The sequence below is a fragment of the Phyllobates terribilis genome, unplaced genomic scaffold (assembly GCF_046119375.1).
Source record: "Phyllobates terribilis strain yellow unplaced genomic scaffold, ASM4611937v1 Scaffold_11__3_contigs__length_659146591, whole genome shotgun sequence".
NCBI lineage: Eukaryota > Metazoa > Chordata > Amphibia > Anura > Dendrobatidae > Phyllobates > Phyllobates terribilis.
The window spans coordinates 441,109,505-441,127,136 of NW_027362771.1; the positions used below are offsets into that span (position 1 = coordinate 441,109,505).

The following is a 17,632-nucleotide window of genomic DNA, read 5'->3' on the forward strand; positions in this document are numbered from 1 at the left end:
GGCCTGCGTCTTGACATGAGGACTGTATCCGAGATCCTCAAAATACATGCTGAGTCTTGCAGCATATCTTTCCACAGAGTCATCAGGGTCTTGTTGAACATCTTGTACAGACCCAGCTTGATCTGACAAGCGATCCCGAGCCCAGGCCTTTAACTGTTTCATGTATTCTAGGCCGGATTCATACGTACTAAGGGATCCTGCTTTTGTGGAATCCATGGCCTTTTGAAAGCTCTCCGTTTTCGGCTAAGTGAGCCTGGAATTCTGCAGCCAGAGTGGAACCAGCAGCAAGGGCAATTTTACGAGCCAATCCTCCAGCATGGCTCATACGGGTGTTTGCAGGGTTGATTATGGCCCCCACCAGATGTGTAAGGATGTCACCATAGCCTATTGACAGAGTGACAGGGCGTCCTGATGGGTCTACTAGATTCCGGGAGCGGCAGGGGTCCCAGACTTCTGAGGGGCTGGGGGGTGGTGCTCTTTCAGCAGTTGCTTGGAGCAAGGGCCGGAGTACGGGTAATGGATGTGGGGTGAAGGATGCCATAGGAGACGTATGGGGTAAAGGAGGGGGGGGCTGGAGTATCTTGAGCCCATCCCTCATCTGGCTCCGCATCGTCTTGAGTAACAGTATGTTGGTGGAGGGAGAGCAGTCTGGCCTGAAATTCTGGGGAGTTGAGGAGGATATCCCCAGGGTTGTGGGTGACTCCCATAGGAAACAGGGGAAGCGTTGTCACATTAGTTTCAGATGGGTGCTCTGGGACTGCGGGCTTTTCCACCTGTGCTGGTGGCTGGTAATATGCACCGGACGGATCTAGTAGTGGATATAGGCCGGATTGGGGCTTTTCACAACAAGTAAGAGGTGTAGCAAGATGGCCATGGGAGGGAGGAGTTAGAGTGGAAGTGGGATTGTTCTTGGAGGCAGGAAAAGGTGTAGTAAGATGGCCGTTGGAGGGAGGAGGTGGAGTGGAAGTGGGATTGTTCTTGGAGACAGGCTGGGCATCGTGCCATGGGCGGCCCGCCCCACAGACACAGCAGAACTCCGCCCAGGGTGGGTTTTGCTCTCCACACACCCGACACGTCCACCCCTCCGGTGATTTGTTGTTGGTACCATTATAGGGCGGTGGCTGAGGGCTCGGTGTAGTGACAGGCATCAAAGGTGCAACGGCCATTTTGGGGGCACATAACAAATCACAGTCTGCAGCTTTCATGTATCCGAACAAAGGCTCGGCATTCTCTGTCCCCCCCACACCATCTACTTCTTTCCAGCCTTCAGACTTCAAATCACTCGCTACTCTAAGATGTGCTTGAGCCTGGTGCAGAAGTCCTCACCCAGCTTTCCCAATTTCTGTGTAACACATTCTTTCTACACTGAAAACTAAAGCCTGCCTGTACTGGATAAGCTTATCATGTTATACAAATTCCTAACATTCTTCTTGCCTTCCCGTAACTCCACTAATTGGCTTAACTCCCACAGCACCATTCCGCAACTTACGAGATCTTTCAAATTTGAATATACGCAACATTTTCTTATAGAATGCAATGATCTGTCGCGACTCAGATCACTGGTGCAGTCCACAGGTCGCCACTCCTCAGTGTAGAGCACACCTCAATACACTGATGAGATAGAGAGACACCTCAATCTAACTCCTTTCCTAGCCTTGAATGGCGACTTTACAGTGCGACTCACCACGGCACCCTGACTACAGGTCACCACCCTTCAGTGTAGAGACACCTCAATACACTGATGAGATAGAGAGACACCTCAATCTATCTCCTTTCCTACCACGGCACCACCCGACAGTGTAGAGACACCTCAATACACTGATGAGATAGAGAGACACCTCAATCTATCTCCTTTCCTACCACGGCACCACCCGACAGTGTAGAGACACCTCAATACACTGTTTCCTAACCTTGGCTTTACAGCAGTCTCTGTGTTAGACGAAGAGCACTCCTCAATTCGTCACAGATTCTGACAGCACAACACCTCCTTATGAGGTTTCTCTGTATAAGACGAAGAGTACACCTCAATTCGTCACAGATTCTTTCTCCCTTACACTACTTATGCTTTGAAACCTCGACTATCAGTTACGGGAGGCAGCTATCTAAAGAGAGTTCAGTGACCGGAGGAGGAGGAGATGGTGTTCACACGAGCACGCGCAGGCATGCAACGTCACTCGTTTTAACACTTGCTGGTTCAGGACGTGGTGCGGGACGCCTGAGGTCTCACCACTCGACCGATCACCCACCCAGATCCAACCTGACAACCCAACAGGAACCGCTGCGGCTGACACACACAGGCAAGTGAGACATATAAAATACATCTCAACTTACCGTGTTCGATGGAGGTTGATCAGGCCTCAAATTCAGCCACCGCGGTCACCACCAGGGAAATCAGTGATATGGGTCCGGGAGGGCGGCATACCGCTAGCCACGCCCCACGTTGGGCGCCATTTGTGAGGGTCGTGATGACATTCCACTCGTCCTCCAGTCACTCCAAATTCAAACTATGAGCATGGGTCAACCATTCAAAGAATGAGTCAGACAACAACCTGGTTCAAACTCAGAGCACGCTCAAAAGACTACTACAGACAACGTTCTCAGCAATGTTCTGTGTTTATTCCTACATACACAAACCTAAATACACTACATAATGGGGAGGGGAAAGGGGTTGTCCGGGGCGGGGTAAGCCATGAAAGTCCAGTGTCTGGCCACTCCTGATTGGTCCACATCTCCTTATCTCAGTCTCTGGGCAGATATTGCAGCCGTCAGCTTATAATCTTGTTTCGTTTCTCTGAAATAAGTCTTGGCAACACTGGAACTGTCTTAGTTTAAATTTCGATTTGAGTAATACGTAGCAAGGAAAGCTTATTGTTATAAGACACAAATGGTGGTTAGTACATTAGCAAAAAAACGTATAAAAGTTACAAAAGTATAAAAGTTACAAAAATATATATTCTCTTTTACCCCGACACTCATACCCCAAACCCTCGAGAGAAAGAGGAAATTCCGTCCACAAGCCATGTGACTGTCAGCATTTCTAAATTACTGGCGTTTGAAAAGCTGCAATTCTGGCTGGCGGATACCGCCAGTTTAAAAAAACTGATATTGGTGGCTGTCCCGCAGTACATTGTTCCCAGCCACCACTACTTTGCCAGGCGGGCTAACCGAGCCCTGCACACACACGTTTCTGATCAGATAAGATGTGCACTGCACAATGCCATCACTGGCAAGGTCCATGTTACAACAGATACATGGACCAGTAAGCACGGGCAGGGACGTTACATCTGCCCATTGGGTCAATGTAGTGGCGGCTGGGACAGAGGAAGGCGTTCCAGCAAATGTCCTACCACCACCGAGGTTTGCTGGGCGTTTCTCGGGACATGTTGCCTTCTCATCTGGTCACAGTGAGCTCTGCACCACCAATTTCAGCACAGGCACATAGAAAAGCCAGCAAGGCTGTTCTGCAACTCATTTGTTTGGAGGACAGATCCCACACTGCGCAGGAGCTGTGGACGGTGATCAATCAGCAGACAGATGAGAAGCTGGTGCCTGTGAACCTCAAGCCCAGCCTGGTGGTTTGCGATACCGGGCAAAATCTAGTAGCATCTCTGGGCCTAGCTGGTTTGACTCACATCCTTTGCCTGGTGCATGTGCAGAACTTGGTGGTGCAGATCTTCCTGAAGAACTGCCCAAATATGTACGATTTGCTGCTGAAAGTGTGTGCAATGTGTACGAGCTTTTGGGGTTCTCACCCTGCTGCTGCTCGCCTGTCTGCGCTGCAGCGTCACTTCTGCCGCCAGCTCACTGCTTCATATGTGACGTACCAATAAGGTGGAACTCCAACTTGCATATGCTGGAGAGACTGTGCGAGCAGCAGCAGCAGGCAATAGTGGAGTTTCAGCTGCAGCATGCATGAGTCGCTCAGCTGAACACCACTTCACCATAAATGAGTGGGCCTCCATGTGGGACATGTGTCCCTTGTTTGAATATTCCACCAACATGGCCTGCGCTGATGACGCCATCATCAGTGTTGCTATCCCAATTCCATGTCTGCTTAAAAAAACCCTTATAGAGATGATGGATGAGGCGGTGGCACAGGAGGAAGAGAAGCAGGAGGACCAAGCAACATTCACACCTTTATCAGGCCAGTCATCCACACATGGTTCGGAGGGTGGGTTCCTGTACCCACAGCGGCCTAGTATGCAAGTGTCCAGCCAAGGAACAGTTTTGGAGAATGAGGTTGAAGAACCGTGTTTCCAGCAGGGTGGCACTCCAAGCTGCTCACGGGCATCACTCGAGCGTGGCTGGGGGGATGCAGGGAAACCAGACTATACACCTCCCACCGAGGACAGCTTGTTATAGATTTTGGGCAGCCTTACACACATGAGCCAATACATACTGCTGTGCCTACACAACGACTGCAGAGTTGCCCGTGTTATTACCAGTTCTGATTACTGGGTGGCCATCCTGCTGGATCCCCACTACAAGGACAACGCACCATCCTTGGACTGGGATTGCAAAATGTGTGAATAGTAGCACACGCTGGTAGAGAAACTACTAATGGCTTTCCCACCTGACAGCAGGGGCTCAATGGAAGAACAAGGCAGAGATGGAGGAGCACACCTACGCAGCTGGGGCACCGCCAGAACCTCAGGAGGCAGGGTTAGCATGGCCAAAATGTGGAAACATTTCCTCCGCACACCACAACATCCGGCACCACCATCTGATACGGTCCATATCAGCAAGAGGCATTGTTTCCACAACATGGTGGTAAAGTACCTGTCCACATGTCTCCACATTATAACTGATTGGTCTGCCCCATTTAACTTTTGGGTCTCCAAATTTGACACATGCCCTGAGCTTGCACTTTACGCCTTGGAGGCGCTGGTCTGCCCTCTGGCAAGCATACTGTGTTTAGCATGGCAGGGGGTGTCCTCACAGACTGGCTGTGGACAAGCGGAAGCGCCTATGTGGGCAAGCTCAAATTCATTAAAATGAAACACGGAAATAAGTGTTGGCTACCTCCTACTTGGACTTTTATACCTACATCACAACGTGTACCTCATCCTCGACTTGGACCTTGGCCTCCTGGTTCAAGATAATTGTTTGGTTTTGTATGTTATTCTATGTTATTTCCATTAGTTCCCCTTAAAAATTTAAAAAAAAATACCACAAAAAGATGAAAAAAAAAACCCCAAAAACCTGTGTTGGGCTACCTCTTACTCCACCACTTACACAAGCATCAACACATTCACCTCCACCTGGTCTTCGGCCTCCTGATTCAAGATTATTTTTTCTTTCTTTTATTTGAAGTCATTGCCCTATTCCCATTTGTAGAGAAGTGCAAGAACCTTCGCCCACCCCCTCACAACAGACACCCTTTAAGTAATTTTCCTACCCCCATTTGTTTGCAGGGCAATCGTTCTGCTCTTACCCCCATTTTGCAGCACCTTACTCTTTACTACCACCATTTTACAGCACTAAATTTCAGGCACCCATTGCCTCTTGGAGTGAAATTTGAATCAGTGTCTGTGAAGGTACTGTGCCCCATGGTCTGGGGGTGAAGTCTGTAAGCTGCTTCTGTGGGGATATTCTTCCCCCATGCTCTGTGGGTGAAATTTTTAACTGGCGGTAGCAAACCTCAGTCTGTAGGGGCACTATTGAAATGTTTATGCTATTCATTTACTTCCTATTTTACCATGATTGCTATGGTGACATAACCCCTTTGAGTCATTTTCCTAACCACATTTGTTTTCAGGGCAATTGTCCTGCTTTTAACCCCATTTTGCAGCCCCTAGCTCTTACTACAACTATTTTACAGCACTGAAGTTCGGGTCCCCTTTGACTTATATGGTATTCGGGGTCAAGTTCACGACCCGAACCAGAATTTAAAAAAAAGTCCACCCGAACATCCACGAATTCACTCATCTCTACCTCTCTAGCAATCCTAAAAGCAGAGCTCACTGAAATTTGCAATCTTCTTATAGCCTTCTCCTGCATTGTTGTCTTCCACCATTTTTATTTTCAGAGTGTTAGGCAGCTGCTTAGAAGAACCTATGGCTGCTGTTTTTTCGCACAAGGGTAGAGGAGGCTGGGTTTTAAGAAAGCTGGGAAATATTTGCATCACCTGGCCTTTCCGAACGATGATAGTGAACAAGTCATAACACTAACAGGCTAATTAAGGTCTGAAACCTTGGTCAAAGTTATCTGAGACACAAATCTCCAAGGATGCCCAAACTTTTGCATCAGCTCATTTTCCTTTTTGTAATTTTTAAAATGAAAAACATGACTATATATTTTTTTTTGCCTGAAATACAAAGGAAATGTGTCATCTTTACCTTTAGGCCTTTTAGAGATCATTTCATCTTCAACTTGCTTAACTGTTCACAAGAACAGTACTTTTGACGAGGGGTGCTCAAACTTTTACATGCCACTGTAGTTGTGCAAAGATATATTCATGCTGTTACTTGGCAAAAGTAGCTGAAAACTATAGGTAAAACATGCAGACATCTATTGGTAGCACAGGTCCAGTAGTGGAGAAGGTGTTCAGATGGTCCATGCTTTGGTTTTTGGTCCGGGAAATACCATACATTACACTTGATGTAATCTGCTATAGAAATTAGATTTTCTCCCACCCACACCCATCATTTCACATGACGATCTGTCACCAGAACTAACAATATTGTCGGTATCAATCATGGAACACCTTACCAAGCCCTGATGAAGATGGTGCAGTACCCTAAGCAAATTCATCAAATTAAGTTCACATGTTCAAAAAAAAATAAATAAAATTGTCCAATTTTCCTCCAGAAAAAAACTATTAATTTTCATCTCAATTGTAATCTGTATGCAATTCGTCTGGCATTTGTTATTATGCATCAGCAGTGAATAATATTTTCAAGACCAAAATACAGTTTCCCATGTTAAGAATTGTAACATATCTGTAAAAATCGGATGCTGTAGGGTTGATTCGTCCGGGATGTTTTTTTTTTGCACACCCATGCACTTGAGTAGGCAAGCATCAGTTAAAAATTGATTTGCAGTGATTTTTTGTGGCACGCGAAGATTTTGTTTGTGAAAAGAAACATCCGAACAGCCCAATTCAACAACATTGGTCACCGACATTCACGTAATTTGATTGACAAGCTCTTTTTACCATCCTCCTCCCTGCAATCAGGCACATAGTCCGTCGAAGTTGCAGTCTTCATAGGTAAAAGTATGAAAAAAGCCTGTATCAGTGTGTAATCACCATGTTCACGAGGAGTAACTGCATATGTGCACATTATAGCTATGGTAGAGTAGCCCAGACTCCAAGAAGGTTTTGACTGACAATCAGTGTCGGGAGGGAGGAGCGGTAAGTGAATACTGATCAAAAACACGCCACCTGAACTACTCCCTCAAAAGCTTACTTATTTGTCAGGATGACTCGAAGATAGGTTTTGTTTTTTTGTAAAAAGGACAGCAATAGTCTAGAAACATTCCAGCAAGCGAGTGCTGTGACGAGTGTTTAACTAACTTAATACTTTGGTGACATTAATTATATACAGTACAGACCAAAAGTTTGGACACACCTCATTTAAAGATTTTTCTGTATTTTCATGACTATGAAAATTGTACATTCACACTGAAGGCATCAAAACTATGAATTAACACATGTGGAATTATATACTTAACAAAAAAGTGTGAAACAACTGAAAATATGTTTTATATTCTAGGTTCTAAAAAGTAGCCACCTTTTGCTTTGATGACTGCTTTGCACACTCTTGGCATTCTCTTGATAAGCTTCAAGAGGTAGTCACCGGAAATGGTTTTCACTTCACAGGTGTGCCCTGTCAGGTTTAATAAGTGGGATTTCTTGCCTTATAAATGGGGTTGGGACCATCAGTTGTGTTGTGCAGAAGTCAGGTGGATACACAGTTGATAGTCCTACTGAATAGACTGTTAGAATTTGTATTATGGCAAGGAAAAAGCAGCTAAGTAAAGAAAAACGAGTGGCCATCATTACTTTAAGAAATGAAGGTCAGTCAGTCAGTCCGAAAAATTGGGAAAACTTTGAAAGTGTCCCCAAGTGCAGTTGCAAAAACCCATCAAGCGCTACAAAGAAACTGGCTCACATGAGGACCGCCCCAGGAAAGGAAGACCAAGAGTCACCTCTGCTTCTGAGGATAAGTTTATCAGAGTCACCAGCCTCAGAAATCGCAGGTTAACAGCAGCACAGATTAGAGACCAGGTCAATGCCACACAGAGTTCTAGCAGCAGACACATCTCTACAACAACTGTTAAGAGGAGACTTTGTGCAGCAGGCCTTCATGGTAAAATAGCTGCTAGGAAACCACTGCTAAGGACAGGCAACAAGCAGAAGAGACTTGTTTGGGCTAAAGAACACAAGGAATGGTTCATTTGTTCATGTGACAAATCCTCAAAGAAAAAAAAAAAAGGGTGTCAGCACAAAATGACTTTTCAAACCAAGCACATTTGTACCCATGGTGTGGCCAAGCCATTCAGTACACCTTCCTACCTTCTTCATCCATTTGTGCTCCCCTCTTCATTGCTTGACAGGAGCCAGAGATAGATGGAAAACAAGTAGATGAGAAGGTGCACTGAACTGTTTGGCTGCACCTGGGGTGCACTGAGCGCACATGATTGGTCTGACCAGTTATTTTGTGCAGACAGTGAAAGTCAGATGTGTGGAATCAGAAAAAGGAGTCTGGGTTCTTACCACAATGAAGCTGTTGAGTTTGGGTGCAAAAACCTGTGATCGGTCCGGACAACGCAATCTGTACACACATTGTGAAAGTTGGAAGTGTAAAACCAGCCCAAGCATGGATGGTCACAATGATCACATTGGAAAGAGCTGTAGCATAGTGTTTGTATCGGTGTGATTTTACTTTATCTACATATTTCACTATTTTTTATTGTACAAATAAGCCCATATACTCATCTGGAATAAATTGGCTCAGACATAAATAATGAATTAAACAATCTTTATTTCATTATATTCAGTTCCATTAAAATTCAAAAAGTAACAAAAAAATAAAGTTTAGATTGCAGTGAACCGCCATACATCGCATCATAATAAGAAAATAAGAAAAAAAATGCAGGAAAAGGAGAGTCACTGTTTTTAGATAAAGTACTTGTATAGAAAATTGCATTGCTAGTTGTTGTGTAAAGCTGCAGTCAGTTCCAGGCCATCAGCTGAACCTTAACCACAACCAAAGTGTTGGCAACCTTGGTCTGACCAACAGAAAACTACTATCAGGCCTGGTCAAGAGCCGCCTGGGCAGTCAGAGGTTCCCGGCTTCTGGACTAAACCATTTTAGGGCAGCATTTAAAGTTGTGAAATAAAACCACCATGAATGTATCACCAATATTTAGGAGCAAGCCAAACTAACTGAAGAATACAGTGAAATCTCTACAGTGTGCACACACCACTTCCCTGCGTATTAAGGCAGATGTGTTTGGAAACGAGGACGCAACACAAGCAGATTGGTAAAATCGACAGTCAAAAGGTTGTTTTTTTTTTTAAAAAAAAGGTTGATAAAAAGATTCCTCGATATTTTAGGTGCTGGATTAGAAAAAAGTTAGTGTACATTCCTCGAGCAGGTTAATATGTGATAAAAAAAGATCATTTATCGCCATGTTGACTTGTGTAGACCACAAAGTCAGCGCCTCAACAGAAACTATATTCTGTAGATATATGGCTTGCTCCGAAAGGCTTCTGTTCCTCTGTGTTCATTCTTGATTGTAAAATATTTTTTTTCCTGATCAGTTCTTCACAAAAAAACATTGTGCATGCAATATAAACATTAAAGGCATAAAAGTACAAGAAATGGCCGCCTACACACAGTGTATGTTGTGAAGCCATAGAACTACAAGTGGGTCCATCACATCAAGGGACCTTAAATGGTGTCATATGACTTAAATGCCAAGGTAATTGGTCAGAGCACTAAAACGGCTCAGCATTTTAGGAATGGTAACCGCGATAAATGCTGCCCTAATGAAAATTATTCTGATCTGAGTCAACCAGCAAACAAAGGAAAGCGTATTTTACAGCTAGAACTTCTCTAGGACTTTCTGTACCTAAATAGCCAGAATGGTGGAGGCAGCTATTTGTGGCCCAAATGGATATCTGAGAGATGGATCACTAGCAACCACGGACCACATTCTGCTATGGATATTACAGGTTTCCACTGACTTTCTTAAGCAGTGCTCCACATACAAAGGGGCTGCCTTTCCTGTGCAAGCACTGGATACAATGCAAGCACAGTACAACTGTGCTTTCACACACAATACATCAAGAGACAAAACTTAAAGCAAAGAATATTTCAGAGTTGAAGAACGTAGAACAGACACTTGTTGTGGTCACATTTCGATGCATCTGTTGGTGACACCGGAAACCGTGCCATGGTTGTCTATAGGATGTGCCTAGTAAAGTAGCCAAGTATCGAACTGCAATAACTAACAAAGCCCGTTAACAAGAATAACAGGTTGTTTTCTCCCATCTCAATTAATGAAGCAACCCATTTTGAGAAAAGAAAAAGGTCTGCAAACACTTTGAGATATAACATAAGATAAAAACAAGCATGATCTAATGTAATAAGTGGAACCCATTTTAAAAATCAATAAAAAAACAAAACACTCCTTTGTGTTACTTAGGCAGAGTTCACATCTGCATTGGAGGCTCCGTTTGCAGATTGCTTCATATTTAATGGAAGAATGGAGCAGTCTGCTGAGTCCTCCTTCACGCCAAAATAACATACACTGTTGTAAAACTATAGGGTCTCTAAGGTGTTGTTGAGATCAGTCATGTGATGGAGCCGGCATGCAATCATTTTCAGTTTTGTATCAGAAATGACAATGTAGATGTGAACTCTGGCTACTGCCGGTTTCACAAATCTGACATTAGGGACGGAACGCAAACTATAATAAGTGGTGGAGTTTGCATCAGGTGACTCGAGACTGGTCCAGACATTGTGTTCTCTATGTGGAGTGTGAAACCAGCTCTAGAGAGCAGAAAATTATTACTTAAAAAAGGGCCCGTCACCAAATTTTTAATGAACTGAACACACAATGTAATAGTGCGAAATAAAACTTTTTTCCCCTTAAATTATGCCTCTCGGTTGAGGAGATATTAACCAAAGTATTTGACACCTAATGAGTTAGTAAAAAAATAAAAAGTTTAAGTGGGTGTTAGACAGTTTTTACTGGGGGAATTCACTTTTCCCTGTGTGATGCTGACCAATCATAAGCAGGTAGCAACACAGTAGAAAAAGAGCACGCCCCCACCATAGCTTAGAGCAGGTTTCTCAGTGTGTGAGATGTAAAGACAGAAAACTCTGATCTCCTGGTATAACCTCCTGCATGATCAGAGCACAAATGACTAATATCTTTCAGATAAGGTCCCTGTGGGGAGAGGGTCAGAAGAGAGAGTTTAGCGGTGTCACATTACAATCCCATCTATCAGCTCTTCTCTCTGGACAAGTAGTACAGTTGAGCTGACAGTGTTCAGAGATGTTTCAGTAATATATATAGTATGTAAACCCTTTTACAAAACACTTTCATGGAATCAATGGTGCAATAATAATAATAATAATAATAATAATAATAATAATAATAATAATAATCTGTTGTGCCCAACTTGTACTCGCTCTGCAGTGACAGTAGAACAGGCTGTCTACATCGCAGTGGAGTAGCCCAGAACAGACTGCTTCTGTGTGAGACATAATGACAGTCCTGATCTCACTGCAAAGTGATCACAAGCAGCTTACACACAGCAGACATAAGTGTGATTACATTTCACACATTGAGAAACTTGCTCTAAGCTATGGTTGTGGAGTTTTCTTTCTGTTCAGTGTTGCTGCCTGCTTATGACTGGGCAACTCATACAGGGAGAAGAAGTACACGTCCCCAGTGAAAACTGTCTGATAACACCCATTTGGACTAAAAAAAATAAAAATAAAAAAAAATAAAAATCATTAGGTGCCAAATAGTTTGACTGCTAATATTTCTGCAACATAGGTGAAATCTTAAAAAAAATAAAATAATTGGATCCGCTCTGCAGCCATTACATCGGGTTTCAAGTTCAACATGAACAATTTGGTGAAAAGTGCACTTAATTGTAGAATGCTAGTAACACTAGATTTAACCTATTAGTCTAATACAATGAGAGCATAAAGCTAAAAATAAAAGTAAATCCTAGAGAAAGATGTTAATACGGAAAAAACAAAATAAAGGTTTAGACAATTTTGAAATTTGAGGAATAAAATACAAACAAACATTCTTCTAAGCCTGGTTATTTTTCACCTTTCAAAATGCATTGGAAGCAATTCAACAACTCTGACCCAACTTTTCCACTACTCTGCCCTTGCCCAATGCTCCTAAAAAACACATAACATCAAATTGACAAACGGTCCAGAAAGAAAATACAACAGTTCACAAATAGAAAACCGGATACAAATTCAGAAAAGTTCAGATCTTCGTTCAATAGACTACTCATCACCAACGTACAATGACGGCAGCCACTATGTGGAATCAACGAGTGATCAGCTAATGGATTCGCTAAACACCAATGACATCACTTTGGCATGAGAAACATGCAACAATGGTTTCGTCTGAGAAAAAAAAAAAAGTACCTCCACCCATGTATGTATGTGTAGACTAATGACCCATCCAGGGTATATATGTTATAACTACAAACTAAGTGACCTGGCCTTACATTGACTATATGCACACCTACATTAATAACTATTGCTGTCTACTATTTTATGAGCCACTATCAACCAAAAAAAAAGGCCTCCAATGAGGTAAAGGGGCACCCAAGAGCCTCCCATCAGAGCGGCTCACAGATCTAATTCTCTAGAAGGGGAACCCATTGTGAAGAGGCCCCTCAACAAGACCAGAACTGGGAGGAGAAGCAAGACAGGCATATTATGCAGATACTGTGGATTTTGCTGAAATTCTGTAAAAATCATACAAATGCTTTAAAATGCCCAATGAACAAGGCAATGCTGGTGTTTTTGTGGATGCAAAATTGGAGTGAAAACCAGCGTACATATGGAGAAGCTAGAATTCCCAGACCTTCGTAACCCTGCATGGTCAGAGTCGGCCAACGTGCTGAGTAGCATTTATACCGTCATCTCCTCTGATCGGCATGTCCCCAGCTGTAACATGAAACACTTTGGTGTCTGGCAGTAGTTATATCCCTGAGTGTTAAACCAAAGAACACAAGCATGCAAAATAATGAAGAAATTATACTGTACAATACTAAAGCAAAAAAAAAAAAGTAATGGACCGCTACAATTTAGGGTAACATACAACAAATGAGGACACACAGGACCAATAGTCAGAATCATTAACACTAACTCATCATAGACCCTACATGAAGAAAAGGCTTAGGGATATCAGACGGCCCATCACAAGATGTGCCACTCCTCTTCTGTGTGCAGTCACCGCTCCTCAGACTCTCCGGATCACACTGGGGTTTTGGCTTTTACAATGTAAGTCTATGGAGCGGCAGAATGAGGCCCCATAGAAATCCGGAGAGTGAAGAGCGGTAACATCACTGAGAAGTGGAGCTGGATCCTGCAGAAGGTGACGGTAGGCGAGTATATGACCGTGCACTACATACACAGATTTACAGAAAGAAGAAAAAGGTCATGGTGGAGAGGGGTTTAAGATGGGATCAGTAAGGTAACATCAGCAGGGCCCCGGCCGTTACAACAGGAGCTGCAAGGGCATTAGGGAATGTGTCAATTACATCTTTTTTATTTGTTTATTTAGTCTGAGCCCTTTTAAATTATTTTTTTTTATCAGCTAGACTTTCGTTTAAGGAAAAGGGTTACAAAATGTCTTTTCCCCTGCATGCACATTGTTGTGGTCATTGCAATATTACATATACAAAGTAAACGCACAGGTTTTTTTTTTCTCTTATATTGTCATGGTCTCCAAAGCAGACTTGTATGGTAAGAATGAATACAAAATGAGACTTAAGGCAAAATTAAAGAATAATAATAATAATAATAATAATAATAATAATGGCATGGCTGACACCATCCATGACTGCACACTACTGCAATGTCGTTCTTACTGCCGTCTACAGCAAGGTGCAGACACAACCTTTGTACTCATAAAAACAAGACAAGGATAATAAAGTGCTAATTCAAAGGGGGCGCAGTGCACAATGCCGGATGTGGGGGTCACCGGCTAATAGACAATTTGTCTTCCAATCCTGGCATTAATCTAAAAATTACTGTCTGTAACATGAAAGCAAAATCAAGCATGTTAAAAAAAAACACAAACCTGTAAAGTGCAAAATGTCGCCATATCCCTCTATAGTTTGGGGTGATCCCATTGTCATTTATCATACTGGAGCTTCCAGCTCACATTGCCCTATGGAGGGACCTAAGTGCTTTCTCTATTGCTCAGATTCAGAAATAATTGCTGATCTCAAAGTGCCACTAGTGTTACTTACCAAACAACACGCTCTTTAGATATATAACCATCTGTAGGAAACACAATCTGGCTGGACGTTCCCTCCAGAAAAGACACAAGAAACCTACGACATACAGAAAACAGCATCTTCTACATTCATCAGGGTAATATAGGAGCAGATCCATATACTGGACTGAACACTTACAGACCTGATGGGAGGTTCTTGGAACTTTTCAGACTAAAACATTAATAAAGATATACCACACACCGGTATGCACAGAAATAATCTACTATGCATTGATAAGGATCAAGTTATAGAAAACACATATGGAAAGATCTCAATGTTCCAAGTCCTGAACGTAAAGACCCTGTTTTCCTGTAAAGTGCTGATCAGAGAAGAAAGACTGTACAGAAGATCTCACATCACTTACTGCAACTACCAAATGACAGTCTTCAGAAAGAACTTTGAGGACTTTGGCAATGAACTGCAGAAGCATTGTAGAAATCCTGTATAGCTGCTGAAACCGATGACAACTGCTTTATGGTTTGCGTCTGTAGTGCAGTTCACACAGCCAAACCAGCGCAAAAATAAGAAATGGTCTCGTTAAATAACAAGCCAATAGTTGGTTCAAATCAAAAGTTTAAAACTTTGGTAAAACTAAACATAACCAAAGTGCAGTCTGGAAAACTGAAGTAGAGAAGCCGGACAAGTGGGAGTTTACTACGTTACGCCACCCTTATTAAATTGTCCTCTTGTTTCAATAATTAAAGCCTTCTAACAGCGAGAAAAATAAATTGCTAAGAGACGCTCAGGAGAACGCGCCCATCACCTGGACCTGGCTAAGGTGTAAAGCCATTCAATGTTTGGCAGGAAAATTGTGCCAATTCAGCATTTTCCAAAAACCTGCAGGTACATGGCCAAAAGTGTCATTCATCTGAATGACTTGTACCAAGTAAGACAACAACCAGGGTCACCCGAGAGTCAGAATAACACCAACATAGCTTAAAAGTGAACAGAGTTCAGTAACTCTCGTCACGAGGCTGACTTTTGCCTCCATGTATGCCCATGGGCAAATGTGAATGGTGCAAATGACGTACAACAATGAAGTGGATGATTTTCAGAGTTGTTAAAGGCCACAAATCAGTTTAGCAGGCTAGGTCCAAGAATCACCAACTACGCAGCCAGGCCGGAAGAACCAGAACGTGCCCATATTGGCATGATGGGAACACGAGGCATCATCCTAGAAAACATTCCAGGTGAAATTACAGAATCCATAATCCCTCCTTGACCTAATAAAAAAAATTAAGACATAGATTTTGCGTTATCTACACCCTGGAGTGGGATTTATCACTGCTTGTGCGCAGGTTTTCATTTTTACATTGGTCTTGTAACATTTTTAAAAATCTGAGTAGGTCTTGCAAAAGTGGCGTGGGTAACCATGGCCCTACAGGTCTACTGTCATTTGTGCTCAAAATTGGCATAATTTATTAACGGAAACTTATACCATTAGATAGTTGGTGTAAATTTCAGTTTACAAATTTGTCAGGTTGTGTGTGTTCTATTTTTTATTTAAGCACTTTTTACTTTAGTGGACTTTTAAGACTGTTTAAGTCTTGATAATTCCCCCTGTGTTTCTTCCCTATAGTGGACAATTACTTACAATATCTAATATATAGAAATAATCCAGAAGACAGCTGGACATCAGTGAGCCAGTTATGGTGCATTCACAGTGCATGTTTGCCGTATGTGCCAAGTGTATGAGTCATATATATCTATAGGTCCCCATTTACCAGAAAAAGGCCTAATTGAGCATTTATCTACCAGTATACAATAGTGTAGTAGAGTACACTATTCAATACAGAGGCATCCAGTACAGATGAGCGAATTAATTTGCAGGACCGTGGCCCAACGACCACATCAGTATTCTGTGCATTTCGGATGGCGTATTGCTTCCTACCTGCTCGAATCCCCGACGCTGCTCATTACCTGCAGGCTCGCTGCCATATCTTCAATGTGGCCTGACGCACGCATAACGTCACACCATGCCTACTAATCCCAAAAAAAAAAAGGGGCTGAGGAAGCCTGTAGGTAAGAGGTGGTTCGCAGGGCTCTCATCTGGGGGCCAACAGGATCCTGGCTAATGGATTTGCTCATCTCCAGCATCCAGTAAAAGAAACACATACTGTGAGGAATATTATTCTTCCACATCTGAAAGCCTATGGGTGACTGATGCCACCGTATGACTATATAGTAGCATTCATTGAAGGTATATGTCAAGAAATCCTCCAGATATACACCTTTGCATACACTACAAAGGCAGTGTGAATGCATCCTTAGAGTGTGTTCATCAATACAATAGAAAAATATGCGCCATTAAAAAACAAAAAAAAAACACAGACCCCATCAGTCCAGTAAAATTAGTTGGCCCCGTAATGTGTCCAGTCTCGCTTAATAGTGCACGTACAAGTGATAAAGAAACTAATGCAATGACTGACACAGATGTCAACTTGACTTCCAAAAATTGGAATGTACGTTCAGCCTTGAGAATCTCAATAACTCAGATGAGGTGTATCTGGGGTAGACAAATATCTACTTCAGCTACTATTTGACAATATATTGATAGAAATACAATGGCCTTGCTGTACCAAACAGCAACAAATATAATATAATATATATCTACTACATAAAGCGCTGCAGTAACTATCCAGAATGGGAGTGCAGGAAGCTCTGTAGGCTCACAGTGGAGTCACGGCCTCTTCCCTTGTAGTTTTACTGCAAAGATAATCTGGGTAGACCCATGTACTGACGGACAGTCGCAAAAAAAAGAAAAAAAAAATTACAGTAACTGTTAGTAAGGAATTATAAATGCATAAAAAAACTATGGATCTGTAGACTAGTCTTTGGGAAAATGACTGAAGTGCGCAGATTAACTAGGTTCAGACTGTGCTAGTTCCTTGTCCAAGCACTTGGATTTATTTCTCTCCCATTGACAGATGGCATTGGAGTACTGCACCAGAAGTTTATCCATCCAAGTCAGGGGCTCTGGGAAGAGTACTGCACCTTCAAAGAAGCCAAGATGTCCACCGTGAAGAGGCAAAACCACCATGACTGTCTCCTTGTTAGCTAAAAAGAAATCAAGCACAAAGAAAAAGAAAAACATAGGAGGTTAATGGAATTGATACAGATCAGATGGAAGAATTA

At 42.7% G+C, this 17,632-nt stretch overlaps 1 protein-coding gene across 1 annotated transcript in view; it reads right to left on the reverse strand.

Annotated features, from left to right (window-relative positions):
* Window positions 1-8,967: 8,967 nt before the first annotated feature.
* ABHD2 (abhydrolase domain containing 2, acylglycerol lipase) overlaps window positions 8,968-17,632 on the reverse strand; it is a 50,300-nt gene continuing 41,635 nt past the window's right edge. The window contains exon 11 of the mRNA XM_073653264.1: window positions 8,968-17,554. Within this exon, the coding sequence (XP_073509365.1) occupies window positions 17,358-17,554 (197 nt within the window). The 3' untranslated portion in view covers window positions 8,968-17,357. The remainder of the gene's footprint in view (window positions 17,555-17,632) is intronic.